General features: G+C 43.1%; 1 protein-coding gene across 4 annotated transcripts in view; it reads right to left on the bottom strand.

Annotated features, from left to right (window-relative positions):
• Positions 1-4,448: 4,448 nt before the first annotated feature.
• COL4A2 (collagen type IV alpha 2 chain) overlaps positions 4,449-22,571 on the bottom strand; it is a 149,069-nt gene continuing 130,946 nt past the window's right edge. For all 4 annotated transcript variants that reach the window (XM_065829655.2, XM_065829653.2, XM_065829654.2 and 1 more), the window contains exons 33-48: positions 21,912-22,037; positions 20,971-21,152; positions 20,051-20,114; positions 19,581-19,655; positions 18,872-18,979; positions 17,798-17,905; positions 16,493-16,564; positions 16,004-16,129; positions 14,806-14,922; positions 13,111-13,272; positions 12,877-12,975; positions 12,027-12,173; positions 11,313-11,429; positions 9,912-10,103; positions 9,292-9,578; positions 4,449-6,127 (exon numbers count right to left, since the gene is read on the bottom strand). In XM_065829655.2, the coding sequence (XP_065685727.2) occupies positions 5,873-6,127; positions 9,292-9,578; positions 9,912-10,103; positions 11,313-11,429; positions 12,027-12,173; positions 12,877-12,975; positions 13,111-13,272; positions 14,806-14,922; positions 16,004-16,129; positions 16,493-16,564; positions 17,798-17,905; positions 18,872-18,979; positions 19,581-19,655; positions 20,051-20,114; positions 20,971-21,152; positions 21,912-22,037 (2,237 nt within the window). In that variant the 3' untranslated portion in view covers positions 4,449-5,872. The remainder of the gene's footprint in view (positions 6,128-9,291; positions 9,579-9,911; positions 10,104-11,312; positions 11,430-12,026; positions 12,174-12,876; positions 12,976-13,110; positions 13,273-14,805; positions 14,923-16,003; positions 16,130-16,492; positions 16,565-17,797; positions 17,906-18,871; positions 18,980-19,580; positions 19,656-20,050; positions 20,115-20,970; positions 21,153-21,911; positions 22,038-22,571) is intronic.

Below are 22,571 nucleotides of genomic sequence, written 5' to 3'. Positions count from 1 at the left end.
TTAATTGCGCATAGCAAAGGGGTTTTTCTGAGGGGAAGGAAGCACTTTTCTATTTTGTCTGCATTTTGTTGAGACCTCTTTATGGTGCTTGTAGGATACCACAGTGCTGGGTACCTGTGTTGTGTCTCCCAGCTGCTTCTTAGTTGTGCCCAGGCAAAGCTGCAGCTTTTATCAGCTGTGCATGACATGACCATCTACCTGGAGGGAAGTGAGGACTGGCATTTTCTGATGTGAAACTGCCTAATGCAGGAGGAGGGGAAGAGAAACTGCATTTTGTGGAGTAGAAAAGCACATGAAGGAGCACTGATGAGGTACATGCTTTCTCTCTTGCCTGCAGTAAAAATGAGGGGCTAATATCCAGTGTTGCTCTGAGAGTTTTCCATCCATCCCGGCTACAAAGAACACAGGCAGTGACTGCTAGTTTAAAGCAAAATCAAACCACAACAACAGAAACCCAAACCAAAACACACCCCCTATACCACCCCCTAAAAACTCCTGAAACCAAGCAAAAAAAAAAAAAAACCAGCCAAAGATGCAGCTTTCATATTTCCAGTTCTGCAAGTTGTTGTGTGGGGACTCCTTCATCTTCCTATGGATACTTGTTGAATAATTTTCTAAAACAAAAGGATTGTTTTTTCTTACGCTGTGTCATTGCCTTTCTCTGTCCCACCCAAATCAGCGTTGTTCAGTACATAGTAAGACAGTTCCTAAATGAGTAATGAATTCAATTGTTACTAAGTATATTTAAAACTGATATGCTAGCACTGCTGAAGGCATTTTTTTTTGCCTCATCCCCAATTTTACTGGAACAATTCAGCTTGGCTTATTGATGGGGAGGAGCACTGAAAGCTGCAGGGTAGCGACTGACCACACAGCAGCTGCGCTGATGTGCACTTGTTCCCACTCTTGTTGTCTCAATAGCCTCACAACCTAGCAAATGATGCACTTTTCGCACAGCAGCTGTATGCTGGGCCATTAGTCGTGCTGTGGTTAAGACCTGGATTAACAGTGGCTGGACCACGCACCTCTTCCATACCAGCTCTTCTGCATCCCACTGGCTGCAACAAGAGTTCTCCTCCATTGCTGCGAGGTTTCTTTTCCCATTAATAACCTTGGTGCGCAGCCAGGAGCTGGGCCGGCTGTGGCTGTGCTGCTAGAGCAAGGTGGAACCCGTTTCCACCAGGATTAGTGATGGTGGGTGAAAAGTGGGGACCCAGGTTTTCTGCCTGCCCTGCCTAGAAGGGGAGTCTCATTGTCCAAGTGTTCATTTTCCCCCCTCCCTGTTACATTTGTACAGATTGTGTGACGTGTTTGCACAGTGAAATAAAAGATGTTATTTTTGGCCACGTTGGGTGAATGTGAGCTGCCTGAGCTGGTGGCTGGGCCAGGCTGTGACCCAAGGGGGATGGATGGATGGGGAGGGTCTGTGCTGGGCTGGTTGGGAAGGCCCCAGCTGCTTCCTGCCCCTTGCAGATGCTGATGGTACAAGACCAAGGTTTCCATTGCCCACTGTCAACCCCAGCAAGGCTGTGAGTCTCATGAGGACCACAAAAGGAGCCTGAACCCTCCAGTTGCCCATGGGGCAGGCAGAGCTGCTGAGCCACTTGCTTTGTCTTAGTTACGTCCTTGCCCATGTCACGGCTGGAAGTGCCACTGCCTGGTTTTAGTTCTCATGGATCATGGGAGGCAGGGGTGTTACCTGTTCCCCTCGTCCAGTATGTCATGCATGACATGTGCCCAGTCCCTGATGGCTGCAGGGCCAGGCCTCTGGGAATGCCACTGGCCCCTGTGCTGCTCTGGGGCTGCTGCTGATGGCACTGGGGAGCCATCAGCACATCAGCAGTGACCCCCCAGCCTCTCTTCTGGCAGCAGTCTGATACCTTCTGTTGCAGGGTCATGTTCACCGCTTGCTGTTTGTTGATTTTCTATTTCTGGCAGCTGTGGACAAGCCCAGTCATGTCCGGTGTGAAATAACTGCTCTGGTTGATACACTCTGAGGAGATAATTGGTGTCAACTGATGTCACTATGTTGACTTAAATACATCTGTGCTGATATACTGATGCAGTATTACCTACAGAAGGGAATTATGATCTCGTTTACCTTCTCAGGACTCAGAGCCGTTATGATTCAGTGTGTTTTCAAACAGGAATGTATATGAAGCAAACAACACACTTTGAAGCAGAGGATTTGACTTGATCCAACCCAGAAAAAACACTTGTGGTTTTTATATCTTAGGATGGAACACTGTAGTTCAGTAATAAGATTGTTTTGTTTTGCTGTAGCTGAGTTTTCCCCTTATAAAAAGTTACAACTTCTTGGAAACGGGTTCACAGAATCACAAAAGGTTTTGGATTGGAAAGGCCCTTTAGAGATCATCTAGTCCAACCCCCCTGCTTTGCGCAGAGACAAATTCGCTAGATTGGACTCCTCGAAGTCCCATCCAGCCTGACATTGAACACTTCAGGACATCCACAGCTTCTCTGGGCAGCCTGTTCCAGTGTCTCACCACACTCATTGTACCAAATGTCCTCCTCCTGTCCAATCTAAACCTACCCTCTTTCAGTTTAAAACTGCTGCCCCTTGTCCTATCAGTACAGGCCTTTGTAAAAGGTCTCTCTCTCCGTCTTGCTTATAAGCCGCATTTATATATTGAAAGGCTGCAGTAAGATCTCCCCAGAGCCTTCCTCAGGCTGAACAACCCCAACTCTCTCAGCCTTTCTTCATAAGAGAGGAGATAAACCTGCAGCTAAGAGGCCATTTGAATAAGTGTGTTCCCCTCCACTTTGTGCTCTGGGTTATGTCACCAGGTGAAATCCTCTGCCTGCTCCAGGTATTACCTGTGTTTGCATGCGTGAGCTCCCTCCCCTCCCCTTCGCAAACAGTGATTGTGCAGGCTTTGGAGAAACACGGGTATGAGTACACAGACCTGAAGCACGTGATGTGCACAAAGAAAGTACACAGACGTTCAGGTCTGCTTGGCACTTCATAGGTTTTCGGGGCTTGTTTTTGCTTGCGCCATGCCTGTGTGTTTAACTCAATGCTGTGCCAATAGCGCGCTGAACAAACACATTAAGGACGGCTTATGTGAGACGGAGAAAATTAAGAGGCAAAGCAACTGTCAGGGGAAGACCTACCTGTTAAAGTTTTACATGCAAAGAAAAAATTGCTGCATAGGAAGATTAGGAAATGTATTAGCCATGAAAATACATATAGTTTTCTGTTGTTGTTTACATAACCATTTTTTACAGATTTGTATATCCTCCACTTGAATTCTCTTAAAACACTGAAAAACAATGAGAACATTGCTGGAGTTGCATGCTGTAACAATGACATGTGGTAACTGTGTGATCATCCCATGGTCACTGATCTCATGCAACACCTGGAAGAGGTAAATTACTGATTCTTGGGTGTTACTGCCATGTGCTATTTAAAATAATTGGAAAATGTGGAATAGATTTGGCTCATGTTGACTGCAGTGTTTTCAGTTCTAAGTATTTTACTGAACTGAAACAAATACTAGTGTGATTAGTTTGTTTGGACTCTGCCTTTCAGAGCTACAGCATGGCCAGAGAGCTCATTTCAAGCTCACTTAATTTCTCTATTAATGGAGCGGGAGCTGGGTCTCTTTAGTTTGGAGAAGAGGAGACTGAGGGGTGACCTTATTAATGTTTATAAATATATAAAGGGTGAGTGCCACGAGGATGGAGCCAGGCTCTTCTCAGTGGCAAACAATGATAGGACAAGGGGTAATGGGATCAAGCTGGAACACAAGAGGTTCCACTTAAATTTGAGAAAGAACTTCTTCTCAGTGAGGGTGACAGAGCACTGGAACAGGCTGCCCAGGGAGGTTGTGGAGTCTCCTTCCCTGGAGACATTCAAAGCCCGCCTGGGCATGTTCCTGTGTGACCTCACCTAGGCGTTCCTGCTCCAGCAGGGGGATTGGACCAGATGATCTTTTGAGGTCCCTTCCAATCCCAAACATACTGTGATACTGTGATACTGTGATATATCTCATTAGATGTACAACTAATATAGGTTAGACAGTGTGCTAGCTAAGAACTTTAATTTATATTTTTTGCTAAGGTAACACTTGTTAATTTTGGTTAATGTTGGTTTAATGAACATCATTGTAGAACATGAATAATATATTGCTTTAATCTTCAACATTGCAATTTAATGGCTTGTTTTTCCTAAAACCAGATGAAATACTATTTCAGTAGTTCAGCTTAAGCAAGCAGTTTCAGAAACACAGCTTCTTCTTGGATCTTTTTAAGTGCCATGAAATAAACTGTATTCCTGGTTGAAGGGTTTGAATTTCAGTGGAAGGAGCTTTCTGGTAGTGCTTTTCTAATTCCTTGGATGCAAACAAAGTAATTCAACAGAGCAGTCCATATGCATTGTAGAGAAGAACACAGTTTACACAATGGAAATCATCAACAAATAGAGGTGTAGAAAAAAAACAGGTTTTATTTATGATACAGTGAGGATGGAATGTAATTACAAAAGCCAAGAAGCACCTGAAGCAGGAGTGAGGTGAACTGTTGAAAAATCAGCTTTAATTTCAGTTTTAAGCATTCAGGTATGTAATCGGCCTATGCAAACAGGAAATTTGCAGCTGGTCATTTGTTCCCCCTCTCTTGCAGTCATGACAGACAACTTGGGGCTTTATTGCTTCCTTTGAGAGAAGGTAAGAGTGAGCCTTCCTGGCCATTTATCAAGCCTGGTATGTGATAACCTGGTTCCCTATGGGAAAAGATGGTGCCAGATAAATGCCTTGCTTCCTCGCCCTTTGCTTTTGCAAGGATGGCTGGTGGTCATCCCACTGCCACACATCTCCAGCGACCAGGACAGCATGTCTTCAGACAGACAACTGGCTGGTCTGGTAGTTCTGTAAATGAAGGTCATGTGGCTTCAGGCAACATGTTCTCCTGCAGGACCTACCCCACGTGCAATGGCAGCTCCAGCAACACATGGTTAAAATCCGTTCATGGTGAGTGGTTTGGTTTCAGAGGGGAAAAGCTGCAGTGCAAAACCTACATGGTGCCACTGTTGTGCGAGTAGTGGGACACAAATTAACGTCCCTGCCGCAGTGGAGCAAGAGGCCTCTGTAGTGATCCTTTGGCCTGGGGTGTGTCTAGAAAAAAATCATCAAGGTTGTAAAATAACATGCTGATTTTCATCATCTAGTTTCCTAATCCACATAGAGTTGCAATTTGCGGTCACCAATTTTTGGAGGCCTATGAGCTTCTCTGTTATTGCTAGTGGTTAAGTGCTAAAGCATGGTGAAGCTTCAGAAAACCAAATACAATTGTTTTGGGTGTGTTTGAAATGCTCAAGCATAAAATACTGACATCAAAGTTAGGTTTCAATGCTGGACATAAGCACTCTCCAGAGCATATTTTCAGTATTTTGCAAGGGTTTGGCACTTTGATCACCCTGTGTTATTTTCTTATGGAACTGCAGCTGTTAGTGTTTACTGTTGTGACAAATGCAGTAAATAGAAAATATACATATATTCTCTCAAAGTAAATGCGGTGCATATCTGACCAAGGTAACCATTTATTACTGAAGTTTTTTTGGTGTTTCAAAGCTGTGAGTACTTGTATCATTTGGCAAACGTTAGACTAGCAAAAAATGTATATATACTGTATAATAGGAGAACTCAGCATTAGATGCATGTGTTAGACTTAATTTCTGTTACACTTCATTTGCTTTTACAGACATTTTTTAAAAATTAACTTTCCATTCAGCTTTTGAGGTAATAAGTTAAAAAAGCACCAAAGTGATTTATTCAAATGTCTAACCATCGTGGAAGGTTCCACTGTATAAGACCCACACGATAAGCAGGTTCCTTATACTGTGAACAGACTTCTATAAATTTTTCATACAGACTTGACATCTGCTGATGTGGCTTCGGATGAGTCCTGCCTTGAGCGTATCTGCCGAGGGCTTGCTTTGGAAGGGCTGGTCGATCGTGGTGAGCCAGAAGCTGTATTTATTTGCATAGTAGTGGCAGGTTCCACGTGCGCCGTTGCATTCGATGAAAGGAGTCGCTCTGAAATCTTCCAGGCAGCTCCCAGGGGAAACCAGGGACTGTCCCCCACCTTCATCACCAGCAGCTGTGTGCTAAAGGAGACAAGGAGGGCAGCAATCAGAGTACAACCTCAGGCAATGCCGTCGAAAACTTACATGGGGGAAAAGAGAAAAAAAAACCGCTAGAATTGCTCTTAATTCTTATCTCCAGAGCAGAAAGTCAGCTAATCCTGCATAAGGCTTAAGGGTTTGGCTGTGCTCTAGCTGTACAAAAGAGCTAGCTCATATGTTGATGCCACTTGAAACTCGTCAGACAAACATCTTTTCTATAGTTAAGATTTTCACTGTTGGAAGTCTTAGGTGGGAAGGGCCCACTGGAGGTCACGGCCAACTTCATGGTTGCCCTCAGTTGCTCCAGGGCACTGCCAAGTTGTAAATACCTCCAAGGATGGAGTTTCCACAACCTCTCTGGGCAACCTGTTACTCTGTTTGATTACCCTCAGTGAGAAGAACTTTCCGTTATATATCTAACTTGAATTTTCCTAATTATTACGTCTACCTTACTCAGCATCACACATGAGAAGCACTGTGGAAACAAAATTAGCTTTTACACTAGTAACTAGTTCCCTCTATGGTATATTATTTGACAGCAAATTATACCAAAATAATGCATTTTTACACCACTCAACTGTTACCACAGTCATGTACTGCAGTAATGAACTGAATGTTACTTTTGTTCTGTCAAAGGCATTGCTAACAACACAGGCAATTTTTTGTTAAAAACTGAAGGAATTTGCAGTATAAAAGAAAACAGCTGGAAAATAAAGTTGCTAAATAGTTTTTCAAATGTTGGGAGAAAACTGGGCACGTCCAGGATGTTTGCCTGCCTATGTTTTAATAAACAGCATATATTAAAAGTGCAAGCTGTAACTGGCTTGGCTTATGCTGTGAGAGGCCCTCTGTGTTCTTATAAATGAGTAACAGAAGGGGCCACCTTTTAACTGAGTAAAGGACTCTGATCTCTGTCTAGTGTCACATGTTGCTGAGGTTTAGATAGATAGCTTTTTTTGAAAAAACACCACCACCACCCAAACAAAACAACAACTCCCTCCCTCCTCCCTGCTCCCCAACCTGCTTCCCACTGTCTTACAAATTTGCAAGATTCGCTAAGCTATGAAGTTCAGGGGCAAAACCATTCTAGCATCCCTCTACAAGAACAAAGCTAGTAAGAAGCAGCATAAGCCATTAATGGCTCTGAGGCCTCTGCACTTGGAGAGCAGTTAAAAACCACAGATGCTATTTGAGCCCTGGCTTGGGAGCAGACCTGCTTGACAGCATCTGGAGGAGCACTGCCATCCCTACACTCCGTTTACAAACTCCCAACTTTGGTCTATAGTATGTATTCTTGCATTGGCCACAGCCTTTCAGTACTTTGAAGGGGCCTGTTAGAAGGATGGGGACAGACTTTTTAGCAGGACCTGTTACAACAGGACAAGGGGTAACGGTTTTAAACTAAAAGAGGGGAGATTCAGGCTAGACATGAGGAAGAAATTTTTTCCAATGAGGGTGGTGAAACACTGGCCCAGGTTGCCCAGAGAGGTGGTGGATGCCCCATCCCTGGAGACATTCCAGACCAGGCTGGACGGGGCTCTGAGCAACCTGATCTAGTTGCAGATGTCCCTGCTCATTGCAGGGGCTTGGACTAAATTACATTTGAAGGTCCCTTCCAACCCAAACTATTCTATGGTTCTGTGATAATGGAGTGCTCTTGCCACATAAAATCTTACTGACTCCTGAGGTTGTGTGGGCAGCGGTCCATTATGACTCCCTTCATGATTGTACCTTAACCAGGGGGAAGGAGGTGACAGATTCAAGCCAAGGAAGTAAAACAATATGTACTTAGAGATACCCAAAAGTGTGCTGTACTTCTTTCATAGTTGCCTGAGAAGCAAAAATGTGGACATCCATCACTTTATTTGCTCTGAACGTTAGCTTGGAAAATGTGAACTCTTCTCACTGCACGTTCCATGGTGCTGGCAGACTTTGTCCTGGCAAAAGATTCTTGCAAAGGTGAAAACTTTGCTCTTAACAATGCCCAATGTTTACACAGGGCTTTGCAAACATTTAATTAATCCTTGGAATTCTTGTGAAGTAACTATGAGATCGGTATCAGGGCTTTTTATAGAAGCAAAAGAAAGGTCATAGGGCTGGTCAAAAATTTGACCTGCCCTTTTTTTTTTTTTTCTGTAGCTAAATGAAAAATATCAGATTTCCCTTTACCTTATTTTCTGAAAAGAAAAATAGCTTTTGTCAAACAAATAGTTTGCAGGTAGGATTGACTATTGTTCTTCTATGACATTTTCTGCCAGAGAAATCTTATATTTTTCCCCAACCCTGTTTATTTCAGCATTCAATCTGGTCTTCAATAAGTTAACAACATGGACCTACTATGGCAGGTTTTAACTCTTGTGTACATCAAGCAAGTCAGAAAAATGAGCATCTGTCAGATCCTTCACTAACATATTTTATCTGCTCTTTACCATGTTAAGCCCTCCGGTGCTTACATGATCCTTCTGTACAGTCTTGGAAGAAAAGCGGGTCAGGCCCTTCAGTAGTTCTTCCACTGCACACCTAAGTTTTTCTGTAACATCCCATTTCCTAATTTTAAGATCACAAGATCTAAAAGGTCCTATAAACCATGGGATATACAGCTCAGCTCTTATTGCTATCAGAGCTAACATACTGAAGATTAATTTTAAAAGCAATAGGAGCCTGTCTCTCTTTCCAGACTAGGTGAAAAAGTTTGGCTTCTAAATCTTCAGCCAGACATAAGTGATTTTAAGTTTCCAAAGACAGGGAAAAGTTTTTTCTTTCTATTTTTTTCCATATTAGCTTCTTAATAGTGATGTATTTAAGTAACTCCTAATCTTTAGCTGTGAAAATGCTTTGTAAGCTACTGTCGCACCTCAGTGCAATTTTACGTGCTAATCCACAGCTGTCCCTGTGGTCTGCTCCAAAGCACCATTTTGTACATAAAGGACTCCGGATGCTGTTCTGACAAGAGGCAATTTTCTCTGCAATTGACAGAAATTTTGTTTCTCCTCTTCTGCTTCCTAGAAACTAGTTTTGTAGTTCCCTGGTTCCCCAGTATAATGCATGGCTTTGGTGTTGCTGGCTCTAAACCAGAGATTCCTAGTATCTGTGACTCAAACTTAAAACCCAGTGCCACACAAAATGTGACAGAGGAGATCAAATACCATAAGGAAGGAATATCCGATCCACAAACTGCGCCAGCCTTCAGGGCAGTGAGGAATAGAAGCTTCTTGGCTATGGACAGCAATTGCCACAGCTGGGGCCTCACAAACTGAGCAGCGACTGATATATGGCCTAATGTCTTCTTCTGCCACAGGCATCATTGGAAGAGGTGCTGTAGTTGAGAGCCAGTAGGATTTATCATTTCGACTTGCGTAATAACAAATATCCCCAGGGTTACAGTAGAGGAATGGCATAGTACTAAAACGAGCCAAACATGAGCCAGCCAGCCCTGTTAAAAAAGAAAAAAAAAAAAAGAAAAAGAAATTACGGTAATCATTCTTATAGAGACAATGCACACTTTCAGTTTCTTGTTCCTTCCCAAGCATGTGTCAGTAAAACCCTGCGGCCCAGATTGTTTCAATGGCTTTACAGTTCCCCTTGAACACTGATGACTTGCAGGAGCTCTCTCAAGGGCACTCTGTGCAGACATACAGTTTTTATCTTCACATTTTGGTGCTTCCCAAGCCTGTCTGCTGAAGTCCCAGCTTTCTCTAAGTTCCACTCTTTTTTTTTCTCTCAGAGAGGTGGATTTGAGTCTGCTGCCAGCAACACCTGCACGTACCTAGGTCCTGGTTGTGTGCCTTCTCTTGTCCTTCAAAGTACAGCAGGCTGTATCCACTCCAGAGTTTGTTCATGCCAGTGGGACACATTGGCTCTTGCTCAGACTGGCTGTGCTTCACCAGCAGGTAGCCCATGTTCACGCTGCGGCCTGGCATGCCTGGCAGCCCGGGGCTACCGGGGCGGCCGGGCTGACCTTAGAAAAATTGAGGAAAAGAAATAATACATGTAGCTCATGACCCCACAAATGCTCTGATGCTAGCTGATATTCCCGCTAAGCTGCTGGCAAACAAAGCTTAATTGTGTGATGCTTCTTCTTATGGTAAGTTATTGTTAAATGAGCTGTAGTTCTAGGATTATAGCGGCTGCTGGATCAGGCTCCCTTGTATTTCACTATCAGAGCCAGGGAAAGCCATGTATAAAGTTCTGATGAATTTTAGTGTACTTTGTACAATACAGATGAGCATATTTTTCCTCTAAAACATTTTCTTAGTGTAAGACTAACCAATGGTTTTTGAATTGCTGGCATTTGCTTCATGCTTCATGCTTATGCTCTGCAAATAATACCTTTCTGCTCTTTGACTGGATAAGGACACAGGTATTTCTGTTACAAATATGTTCCCTTAAACATCATCTATCCAAATATCACCTACCCAACCATTCACTTCCATGAATATTACTGCTAGTAAAATGCTCAGCTGAAATACTTAAGAAAAAACCAATATGAAAATACACTTAGATCACAACTCAGATCACGAGTTGACTGACATCTACCATCTAAGTTGGTGACGGGTTTGGAGGGGAAGCCATATAAGGAGATGCTCAAGCCACTTGGTTTGTTCAGCCTGGAGGAGACTGAGGGGAGACCTCATGGCAGTTACAGCTTCCTCACAAGGGGAGGAGAGGCAGGCACTGAACTCTTCTCTTTAGTGACCAATGACAGAACCCAAGGGAATATCAGGAAGATGTGCCAGGGGAGGTTTAGGTTGGACATTAGGAAAAGGTTCTTCCCCCAGAGGGTGGTGGAGCACTGGAACAGGCTCCTCAGGGAGGTGTCACGGCCCCAAGCCTGACAGTGTTCAAGAGACTGGACAACACTCTCAGACACACGGTGTGAACTGTGGGGTTGTCATATGCAGGGACAGGAGTTGGACTCAATGATCCTTGTGGATCCCTTCCAATTTAGGACATCCTATGATTCTACGATCTGTCAAACCTTATTCCAAAAATATTGCTTTAAGCTACCTCTGTTAGAAGTTAGTTAGCTGTCCCTTGTGAAGAAGCTGCAAAGACAGAAACTTCCTCTCTCTTCCCCTCCTCCCCATGCAATGATGTAGTTAACTAAAGAACAATTTACACCAGTGAAATGGGAAAGAGGGAAGAAGTGCTGTGTGATATCTCTTACCTTCAAATCCCACCGGACCCTGAAATCCTGTTGCTCCTTGTTCACCTCTGGAGCCGGGAGGAGCTGGAATGCCACCCCTGCCCTGAAGTCCTGGCTCTCCAGGGGAGCCTCTGAAACCTTGCACCAAAACCAGGTATAAACACAGTGACTGCAGAGATACCGACATGCTGCCCACTTTGTTAATACGTGCTCTACTTGCAATATGTTTGATCCATCTGCCAGGTTTACCGATTTACACTATGGTTCTTGCTCAGGCAAAGAGCACTGACTTCATTGGAAAAGGTTGCTGGGATCAAGGCTACCTGAGCCCAACAGTCCTAATTTTTCACTCTTGCTACTACAACACGTCTCTGATGAGGCTGGTAGCAAGAGGTGCACTACATTGGGTCCATGCATGACTAACACCACAGTCCCAGGGTTGCAAGCATGTCCACAAGGACGAGCACATTTCCACCAAAGAAGTTCAGTCTTGATTTAAGTGAGATCCATATCTGATGTTGCTTTGGCTATGTCAGTGTTGTTGAAGTTTTCTCCTATTTTGCTTATGTTCTGAATGCGGGAAGGAGAAAAGCCAAGCCCCAGCTTTGAAAGATCAAAATTTGACTCTCCTTTCTGACTCGAAGAATTTAAAGTAGAAGAGAGACAAAGCAGTGTTCTGGTGGCCTCACTCTGCTAAGAGGAACTGAGCTTTCACTCTGAGTGTGTGATTCTTACCGGGATCACCTGGTGGACCCTGAGGTCCCATATCTCCTGGGCTTCCTTGAGGTCCCATATTTCCACGGGGACCTGGTGAACCTTGCTCAGCAACTAGCCTTGGAGGAAGAGGGGGCAGCCCAGGAGAACCTGGAGGGCCCTGAAAGCCTGTGATTGAAGCAAGATGAGATAGTTTGGTTAAAACACAACATCCTGTATTTTCCTTAATGTGCTTTCATCCATGGATATGTTGATGTTATTTGGCTGCATGTGTGAGAGAGGGTCTGTGGTCTACAACTCGTCACCTTGGGTATAGCACCTGTATTTATAATATTGGGGAAATGTCTGTGAGTATGGGGATTCCCCTTGGAGAGCACAAAGCTAAGCAGAAGGAAATGAATGATGCTACTGCTCCCTCATTCATGAAACTGGGAAGTTCTCCCCAGACAGCCAACAGCTCTCTGAGGTGCAGCACCATCTTTTGGTGGGCCTCTGGTGACACAAATACACAATGGTATAGATGGAATGAAGGATTTGAAATATCTTTTTCTAAATACGCAGTATGTCTACTCTGTAGGATTAGTTTCAATCAGGAATTATTTTTTTAACCCCAAAAGGGGCTCTGATTTTGGAGTTGGCACCTCATATAAAATAAACTAATGAAAGCAAAAAGTTGACTACCCTTGTTAAATTCAAGCACCTGTCCACTTAAATTTGCCAGGGGTCACACACAGTCATGTGGGTTGGAAAGGACTCTGTGGGTCATCCAGCCCAACCACCTACTCAAAGCAGGGCCAGTTAGATCAAGCTCTGTGGAGCTGCAAAATGGGAAGTTTAGGAAGGAGGTGGGCATGTTCCTGCCCTTACTCACCAGTTACTCCTCTATCGCCCTTGGGTCCGATAGGTCCCAAATCCCCTGGAAATCCTACTGTGCCCATAAAGCCGATGACGCCTTGTTCACCCTTACGACCTTTAATGCAAAATGACAGGTGGCATTACTGCATTTCAGCACAGATCAAGTGATTGCAAAAGTCACTTTATTAAAGCTGCTGTAACATAGGAGATTCCCCTGTCCCTGGCCAAGATCAATGGTTCCCATCTTTACCTTTTGGTCCAGGGTACCCGCGAACACCAGGTGTCCCTACTGGTCCAGGATCACCTCTACTTCCTTTTGGGCCGGTTTGTCCACTCACACCTGGTTGTCCACTTTCTCCTTTGCTTCCTGGTGGAGCTGGTATTCCAGGCTGCCCCTGTAGTCCTGGATAGCCTGTTTAGGGCACATACAGCTTGTAATCTGTTTATACTTAAGACCTGACCACCTGGGAAAATAACTGCTATCTAATTGTATCCCATCAGGTTTCATTTCCTTAAGTGAGGAGCTAATGGTCTTATTCAGTACTCCTGCTCTCAGGCTGGCATACCCTTCTGCTGCAGTGACAGGAATTAGAGCATGAAGCTCCCACAAAGCAGGGTGTCATCTCAAGTAAGATTGCAGCAGAAGCGAGGTACCTGCTGAGATACAGCCTCGATGAGCTACCCCCTTCCCCAACAAACACCCCACTTCACTGGGTGCCTCCCTGCTTCATCCTAAACTCTCCAAGTAACTAGAGAGAAATTGGGCAGCAGCAGGTACCTGATTCAGTGCCAGGTGGTAAGCAAGCCAAGGATTTACTGTTCCGTATATCTTGGTGCTTCAGCAGAACATCTGGATACAAATAACTACTTCACGCTGTCTTAGGAATTATGGGAACAGCTTCTGTTTCCAGAATTACACATTGCCTGAAGCTAAACCTGGCGGGTTTCTGTTCAGTTACCTCTGCTGCCTAAGAAGACATTTGGATGCTGTTTCTGAGGAGGGAGGCACTTACTAACTAGGGTTTTGAGTGGGGCATCTGTCGTGCAGCCTGCTGAAATTGGATCATGTGTGGATACGAATGCAAGATGCATGTGGCAAAGTAAGAGCAAGCCATGTCTGTCTCACCATTTTGGCTGGGAGACGGTGTTCCTGTTCCCACTCTCCTGACTGCTTCTGTTTTTACTTTTTAATCCAATGACTGCCTGGGGAGTGGGAATCAGTATGCAGAGTTTTCTTTCCATTTGGAAACCTAGGTATTTTGCTGTTTTTCAGCCAGTTTGCCTGTTGCGAGTTTTTTGCCAAGTTTACATAAAAATTTCCATGCATCATAGAAAGATGATAGTGAGACACCTGCAACTTCTGCTACAAGCTCTTCACAGTGGCACTACAGTTTGAAATGATTGTGCAGGCCAACAAGCAACAGGTATATCAGCCTCTAAATAGAGAGACAGAGTGGCTCTTTCACATGTGTGAGAGAGGCAGGCTCATAGTCTTGGCTTTCAAAGAGAGGAAGAACTAATGTTTCCCAGTGTAACTTCATTTGCATGGTGATTTTACACAGGAAAATTCTGTAAAAGATTAAGAAAATATTCCATAGACTTGCAAGTCTGCCACACAACTCAGATTTTAAAGTAATAAATTAGCATAATGCTTCTGAAAGTTATTAAGAGAATCCTGGATGCTTAAAACTGTTATTTGCATAAAAATCAAACCCTTCCATCAGGACAACCTGGAGGGATGGGCTTTTGCTTTCAAGAGGTCTGTCCCTATTATCTTATGTACCATTAGTTCTGTCCAACAATTATTCATGCACTTTAGTGTTGCATTTAATAGGGATATTTTACTGAATCAAGACTGAAATAACGATGACTGCTGTTGCTAACCCAGTACTTAGTCTGTTGTTGTCTCAGGGCACAACCTTGTACTTAAGAAGCCATGAATTACCTGGCACTCCATCTAGACCTGGAGAGCCTTTATCGCCAGGATATCCTGATATATTTGAAATCCCAGGAGGCCCTGGAAATCCTTCCTGCCCAGGAATGCCAATGGGTCCTGGGACTCCTGAAAGGAAGAGAAGAAATAATCAGTACTGCAAGGAAAAGGCACAGTTGTAATTATAAGGACTCACCTTAGCCTAAGTATAAAGAATGGGATTTTCAAAATGCGAAACACCTGCAGTTCCCACTGAGTTTTATTTTTTTCAGATGATGTTGCAGAGGTTTTTCTTAAAAGAACCAAATACTAGTTCTGTGCCAAAGCTCTTTGGATAGGTCATTACATCTTACTGTGTGGAATGCTAATAATGTTATGCCTGCCATGTAAAATATTATTTCAAGATACAAAGTACTCAAAATATCCTAGGTATATTGAAGCAGACAAGAAAGCAGCTTTGTTCTTCTGTGTCCTGCAGAGTCACGGGTCACAGACACTTAGGGTTTTTTTGGGGTCAGTTAAAGTCAAAAGTTTGAACCCAAGAAGTTCTCTGTAGAGGAAAGGTAGATTCAAGTTGTCAGGAAGCCACAAAACCCCTTTTCATGTAACAAAAATTAACAATATTTGTTTCTGACAAACAAACGTGAATGAGATAAGTGAAATAGCTGTTTCTTCCAGAGCTTGATAATAAATCTCTGAATGGTGTTTGAGAAGGCACAGCATGTTAGTAACAACAAAGCGTAACACAAAAGAATAGGAATGAGCCACTGAACCAAGAAGGCAAAGGCAGTAAGGTTATATATATGCCAGTCCTTAATCCTTTTAGAGCCAAAATTTTGGAAAACATAACCCCCTCCCCTGCCCCGATTAATTGATTCATCCATAACATCAGTCTGGTGGCTCCTTGATGGAAGAAGAACTGGCGGTGAACCACACTGAGATGATCACAGCCTGCTACAGAAAGATGGGTTTGAGCTGGAAAGCTGTACACTTACACTGCCTGAGGGGTGATGGTACCAGTATAGCACTGCGTATGGGGCTGAGCCCAGAAGGGACCAGCGGGGCAATGAGACACTGATGGACATTGAGGCTTTCAGAAGAAAGGTAAACATTGACAGATGTGCAAGAAAAAGGAAGAAAAGCCACAGTCTTTGTGCAGCTGAAGCAGCATTAAAAACAATAAGTAGATCTTATTCTCCAGAATACAAACCTGGAACACCTCTGTCTCCTTTCTGACCTGGAGGTCCTCGGCTGCCTTCCACTCTGCTCGGCTCTCCCACATCCCCTTTGTCACCCACTGCACCTGGGAAGCCTGCAGAGCCGTAGCCATCTGGACCTGTTGTGGAGTTGTTCAAAATCAAGAAGAAAGCTGACATGTTTCTGCATGTACTAACGTATCACCATACTAAGGTGCATGTATAAAAATGGCTCATAATGGGAAAAAAAGACCCTGAGGCTTAAACTTTATGAGAGGAAAGAAATTATGATTCAAAGTTGTGTTCTAATTCGTGTGGCAACACAGATGTATGAACACATAATGTATGAAGTTGTTTGCCAGAGCCCACAATAATGAGGCAAATTCCACACTGGGCTTTGGATGACACAGTTAAAAAACTCTCATTGCACAGAACTCACCGACCAAACTTGCACCCAACACAATGTTGTGCTTATGAGCAGGCAGAATAAGCGTCTCACTTACCTGGTGACCCTGGCAAGCCCTTTGTTCCCGGTAAACCATGCAGCCCACTGATTCCTCTTAAGCCAGGCAAGCCTGTTTCAAAATTACAGTCATGAATATCATAACAGTTTCTCTAAGTCTGTATACATTCCTAGGCAAAAAAATGCTTGAATAAATATGATTCTGTGTTAAAATCTTGTATATTATATGCAAATTAATTCATTACAATAAGCTTATTATGAAATACACCACATCATGGTTTTGTGATTGGCAAATTTTGTTATTATCCATTAATATCACTGTGAGATTTTTTTTTTAATATAATATATTATTTGTCTGGTAGCATGCCATTAGTTCCAGTCTTGCTGCCACAATTTTGTTAATAACCATTTACAGTATTCCAAAATCCTCAGACCAAGACAACTGTGGCATAATTGTAGGCTTTAAATGTGATTATAATGAAGCTCTCTTCAGGAGAAATTAACTCTGGGTCATTAAAAAAAAACCAAAACAGTCACAAAACGTTCAATAGCTGCTGCTGTTACAGGTAAAATTTATCCCACCTATTTGTACCTGTCAAAGTATTAAGCATGACGTTAAAGCTAGACAGGTGTCACTAATCAGTGACCAGAGCTCTGGAGGACAATTCAGCCTTCACATAAATAAGTGTTTTTACGGTCTATAAATGCAGCCTTCAAAACCATATTAGCTTAGATTTGATGCACATTCAGATATATGGATCTCACTAAAAGCAGGGAAATTTCTGGCTGTACTGTAGAAAAAAATCTGCTTACTTGATATATTAAGGAGTTAAGTGGCAACCAATGAGATTGTTTCCTGTGATATAAACAGCTTAATTTTAAACTATTGCCTGTATTTTAATAGTAGGATTTTGTCTGAGCTGCAAGTCACTTACCCTTAAAACCAAACATTGGACCACTTCATGGTTTTTGATGACGAGGTAGGACAAGTATATTGTCTGCTATCTAAAGCCACACTATAATATTCTACTACTGTATATATCACTACTCTTGCTGCATTTTTTCTTCTCAGTTGTCATGAAAAACGAAAACGTTTCCTGAAAACTGCTTTCCCAGTTGAGGAAGGTCATCAGCAGTTAGTGATCTCAGCAGAAGCCAGTCCTTCAGAAGCCACAAATCAGAAAGCAAGCACACGCGTGTTCATTAATGCACCGGGACTTTATGGGGAATAAATGTTTACTAGAGGGAACTCTGCCGCTCTGAACTGCAAAAATCCCCCTTTCTTCTTCTTCACCCCACAGGAACAATAGCAAGTGTCACTGAGCAGCTGAAGCTGTATGAATACCTGGTTGTCCCGGTAATCCAGGCCAGCCGGGAGCTCCCTTTTCACCTGGAAATCCAGGTGTCCCAGGGCTTCCTTGCTGCCCTGGGGCGCCGACCAGTCCTGGCAAACCTGTGTGACAACAATGAATCATCACTCGTGAGTGTCCTTCAAACAGGTAGCCCAAAACACTGACTTATGCTACTTTCATTCTCCTAGGTAGCAAAATGAAGGCTTGACCCTCCTGATGGCATTGTATGACACTGCACTGTTCATTCAAGTGGAAGAAAACTAGAGAGAGCAAAGGTAGGAGAGGCAAGGTGTGACAGAACAATTAATTACAAACTTCAGGTTGCTGCCAACCTCAGAAATATAGATGGCTCTTCCTATTAAAATAATTTTACTTCTATTTCCAGTTACAATGAGTAATTTCATTTACGTGCACCTCAGTTTCCTCTTCTGCTACATCTGTTTTGCCTTTCCACCCAGAAAGCTGATCGGACAAGGACTGTTTCCCGGTGAGGCACCTACTGAAACTGCTCTGGTCTTGGCTGGAGTTTCTAAACCCTATAATTATATGAGAAGTGTGAAACATCTGCTCTGAAAGAGCATTTTAATGATTTTCCTGCAATAAAGACAGGTTTTAAAGCCTAAAGTTTATGATCCAGCCAGAGCTGACTCTGACTTTGGTTCCCCAGTACTCTTGCACAGTTGGCCAACAAGCCTGGCTGAAATGCTCTGCAACTGGGTCCTGGGGATGTTCACTTCATTTATGGCAGAAACAGAGTATTTGAAAGCCCACCTCCTTGTAGTACTGAGACAGCATTAGAGTATCTGATTATGCAAACAACACAACACTGTGACTGGACAGATGATCACTATAAAACATGTAAAACTGGTATGAGGCAGAGTTAGGCATTTGAAATTTCCTCTCAGTAAGTTCTACCACGAGTTCCACATCCTTTTCACTGCTCTTTACCAACTTACAGAATGATCAACATATTAAAAACTTAATGTCTTTCTTTCGAGGGAAAAGAGATTTTTTCTTTCTTTTCTTGAATAGTTTTATTCTTTGGAGTGTTAAAAAGAATATTTTACCTTCCTGTCCCACAGAGCCAGGGACACCCTGTGTGCCCTTGAGGCCTTCAAAGCCAGGCAAACCAGGATCACCACCTTCACCTTTTTGTCCCGTGCCTCCTCTTGCTCCTGGAAAACCACAAAACCAGTATATTCTTTTAATAATCTCTATATGACTCTAAGCTAACAAACATAATGTGAAGTTGGCTACTGAATAGGTCCTGGTCTTGGCACACAAGTCAGGGTGCTTGCACAATCTGGGAGAATGAAGAGTCATCTACAGCATGCTGGCCAAAACCATCATTAAATTTGTTTTTAAAAGTACTCCCCAAATTATATGGCATATGACACCAATGTTCAAGTGCACTGCATGTGCAGGGATAAGTCCAATTGTAATACATTACCTAACCAAACCAATCCAAAATCAACCTGACTCTGCCATCCCATCTTCCATAATCACGGCCTTTTGTCGTCAATGGCAAAAAATTACATGCAAATGTTTTGCTGGAGTTGCATGTGATTGATGTTTATTGCCATAACTGTACTTTCAGTTGAAGAGATAAAAGTATCACATACTCATTTGAATAAAGAAAAGATGAACCTCATCAGGAGCTGTAGTGAGGGCACAGGTTCAACAGCCACCAAAAGCCCATGGTAAGCTCCCCCTCCCTTCCTCTGTGGACTTCAGTATGTGAAAGTAATACATCCCGAGCAACTGTGAAATTAATACCTGTTAAACCTGGCACACCAACTTCCCCTTTAAGGCCTGGCATTCCTGGTAAGTTTATAGTTTCTCCTTGCTCACCTGTTTCAAGCAAAAAATGAACACATGAGTAGTGTGTTAATTTAATTGGTTTAATTTAAACAGTATTTCCTGTTGTTTTGAAGGAGTTGCAACTTTTGAGGCAAAATTCAGTAATTATAACATTATCTTTCTAGAAAAAAAGAGGAATAAGAGAAAGAAAAGCATAAAGTTTCTATAACAGTCACCCTCCCCACCATGGATGGATTTATCCATGGACAGTACATCTTGCTTGAAATTAACAGTATTAACCTCTTTTACAGCCTCCCATGCCTACAATAGCATTCTCTAAAACTGTACAAAGACTCTGGAGACCCTCTAAGACACTTCAAAACTTAACGCTGAGCATTTGATGGGTAATGAATATAAAGAGCACCCAAATAAGAGAACAAACTCACCTATTTCACCATGCACACCAGGAGTACCAAATTGGCCTGAAATTCCTGGAAGACCCTTTTCTCCCTATCATATGATTGAAAACAGGTATCAGTAAATGAGGATGATGATTTATTCAACCTCCCAAGCAGCAGAATTCGGAAATATTGAAAAAAGGCTATTAAATTTACAGTTTTTGAGCTTCTGTAGTACAATTTATAGAGTAATTTGGCTGAAATCAGTTAAACCAAACCAGTACAAACCAAGGCACATGTTATGTTTGCAAAGAGTTTAGTTTGAAATTGAGAACATTCTATTATACATACATGGTAGTGAGTCCTGTGGCCCTTAGTTAGGAAAAAGTCCTGCTAGTCCTGCTGAAATCTAAAGGCAAAGCTGTATCTGAGAAAGTAACAGTTTTTGGCTCTCTTAAATAAATGCTGTCTGTGAGTCTACTGACAGCCCTTTTGTAAGACTTTATTTTTTCCAGTGTAACTTATTTTGCAGCCAAAGTGAATCACAGTCAATTACCCTGTAGGAGCTGAGATTCTTAGACTTTCTTACTGTTAGATAAGTGACAGTGAGTCATTTTTGGCAGTGGCGCTATCAGTCCTGGGAGAAAGAGAAGAGTAAGTTTAGCACTGAGAATAATTTTACCAACAGCTGTGGCAACAGGACCAAAGACCTAGAAGGAACTGTCTGAGTCCTCATCAGCAAAAAGCTTGTGCCTGAAATTTGGATGCCTCTCAATGAAAGAAAAAAAGACTCTGCTTAATGAACATTGGAGGGATCAAGCAAAAATATTTGATCTATTTATTGCATTTTTATTGTGTTTTTATCTTTGCCCTGTAGCTGTTCAGCACAATTCCAAGGGGTGAACAGCACTCCCTAGAGAAGCTGCCAGCATGATGACACCCATATTCCCTCATAAGCATGAACTCACCCTGCCTCCTGTGCTGCCAGGGAAGCCTCTGATGCCAGGAGAGCCGGCTGGACCAGGATACCCTTTCAGACCTGCCAGCCCTTTTGCGCCAATGTCCCCTTTTGCACCGGCCACATAGCTGGGATGCCCAGGGGACCCTGGAATTCCTGTCTTTCCAGGCAAGCCTGGCATTCCCTTGCTACCTGCATGGGGGGGAAAAGAAAAATAAACGAGATAAAACATTTAAAGCTGAGGAGTCTGATATGCAGTTACTTCTCAAAACACGGCAACATAATGTGCTGGTACAAAAGGCAGCACATACACATGACATAACCCTGCAAAGCTTTCCCCGGGGGTGGTTCTGTGAAATGCAACCCCGAGCGCAGCTTTTGCTGCAAGAGACTTCACTGTGGGGGCTGCAGCGCAGTGGTATATGAACAGGGAGGGCCACAAAAATGACCAGAGGGCTGGAACACCTTTCCTGTGAGGACAGGCTGAGAGAGTTGGGGTTGTTCAGCCTGGAGAAGGCTCTGGGGAGACCTTATTGTGGCCTTTCAGTACTTAAAAGGGGACTGTAAGAAGGATGGGGACAGACTTTTTAGCAGGGACTGTTGTAACAGGACAAGGGGTAATGGTTTTAAACTAAAAGAGAAGATTCAGGTTAGACATGAGGAAGAATTGTTTTACAATGGGGGTGGTAAAACACTGGCCCAGGTTGCCCAGAGAGGTGGTAGATGCCCCATCCCTGGCGACATTCCAGGCCGGGCTGGACGGGGCTCTGAGCAACCTGATCTAGTTGCAGATGTCCCTGCTTATTGCAGGTGGTTGGACTAGATGACCTTTGAAGGTCCCTTCCAACCCAAACTATTCTATGATTCCATGAATATTTAGTATGGTAAATGAGAAAAGACACCAACTGATAGCCCTGAACGTGCTTGCTTTGTTTTGCTGTGACCACTGACCTTTTAAGCCAAAGAATCCCTTTGTGCCCCTTTCTCCAACATCTCCTTTTTCACCTTTAACTTCCATCATCATGCTGGGCTTGAGTTTTGGGGGTTCTCCTGGGGGGCCTTGATCCCCACGGTCACCTAAAGGTTAAAAAACACAACTGTGTTACAAAAAGCTAGTCAGCTGAACCATGTTGAAAAAAGAATGAAGAGTGAATTTAGCAAAAAGGGTTTAATTGATAATCTTGCACAAGCTATGGACAATCCACTCGCATAAAGTTACCTGTGTCAATACGTGTCAACAGAACAGTCAGGAATAAGAAAACATGGAAACTGAGTTAAACTTTTGTACGTACAGTCCTGGGGAGCTGGACCCAGAGTCCTCTATGAGACATAATTTACCTCTCAGCAGATCAATCAGGTATCATCATGTTTTTTTAAAAAACAAAGAACACATTGGAGAAAGCACAGAAAAGTAGGTTATTTTCAGTGAAAGGGAAACTCTCAGTCAAAAAGCCTTGGGCGAAAGAAAATGTTTGGATTTCTAACCAGTTATTTTGTTCCTTTTCTTGATGTGAAGGTTATTGGTGACATCAGTAAATAATATCCTGAAGCAAAGACCCAAATAGACTGTATGTCTGTCTTTAGTTCTTTGTGGGATGCAGAGACAGGCCA

The sequence above is a fragment of the Patagioenas fasciata genome, chromosome 1, assembly GCF_037038585.1.
Source record: "Patagioenas fasciata isolate bPatFas1 chromosome 1, bPatFas1.hap1, whole genome shotgun sequence".
Lineage (NCBI taxonomy): Eukaryota > Metazoa > Chordata > Aves > Columbiformes > Columbidae > Patagioenas > Patagioenas fasciata.
Note: the sequence above shows the minus strand (reverse complement) of the source record. Positions and strands in the feature narration are given on the sequence as shown.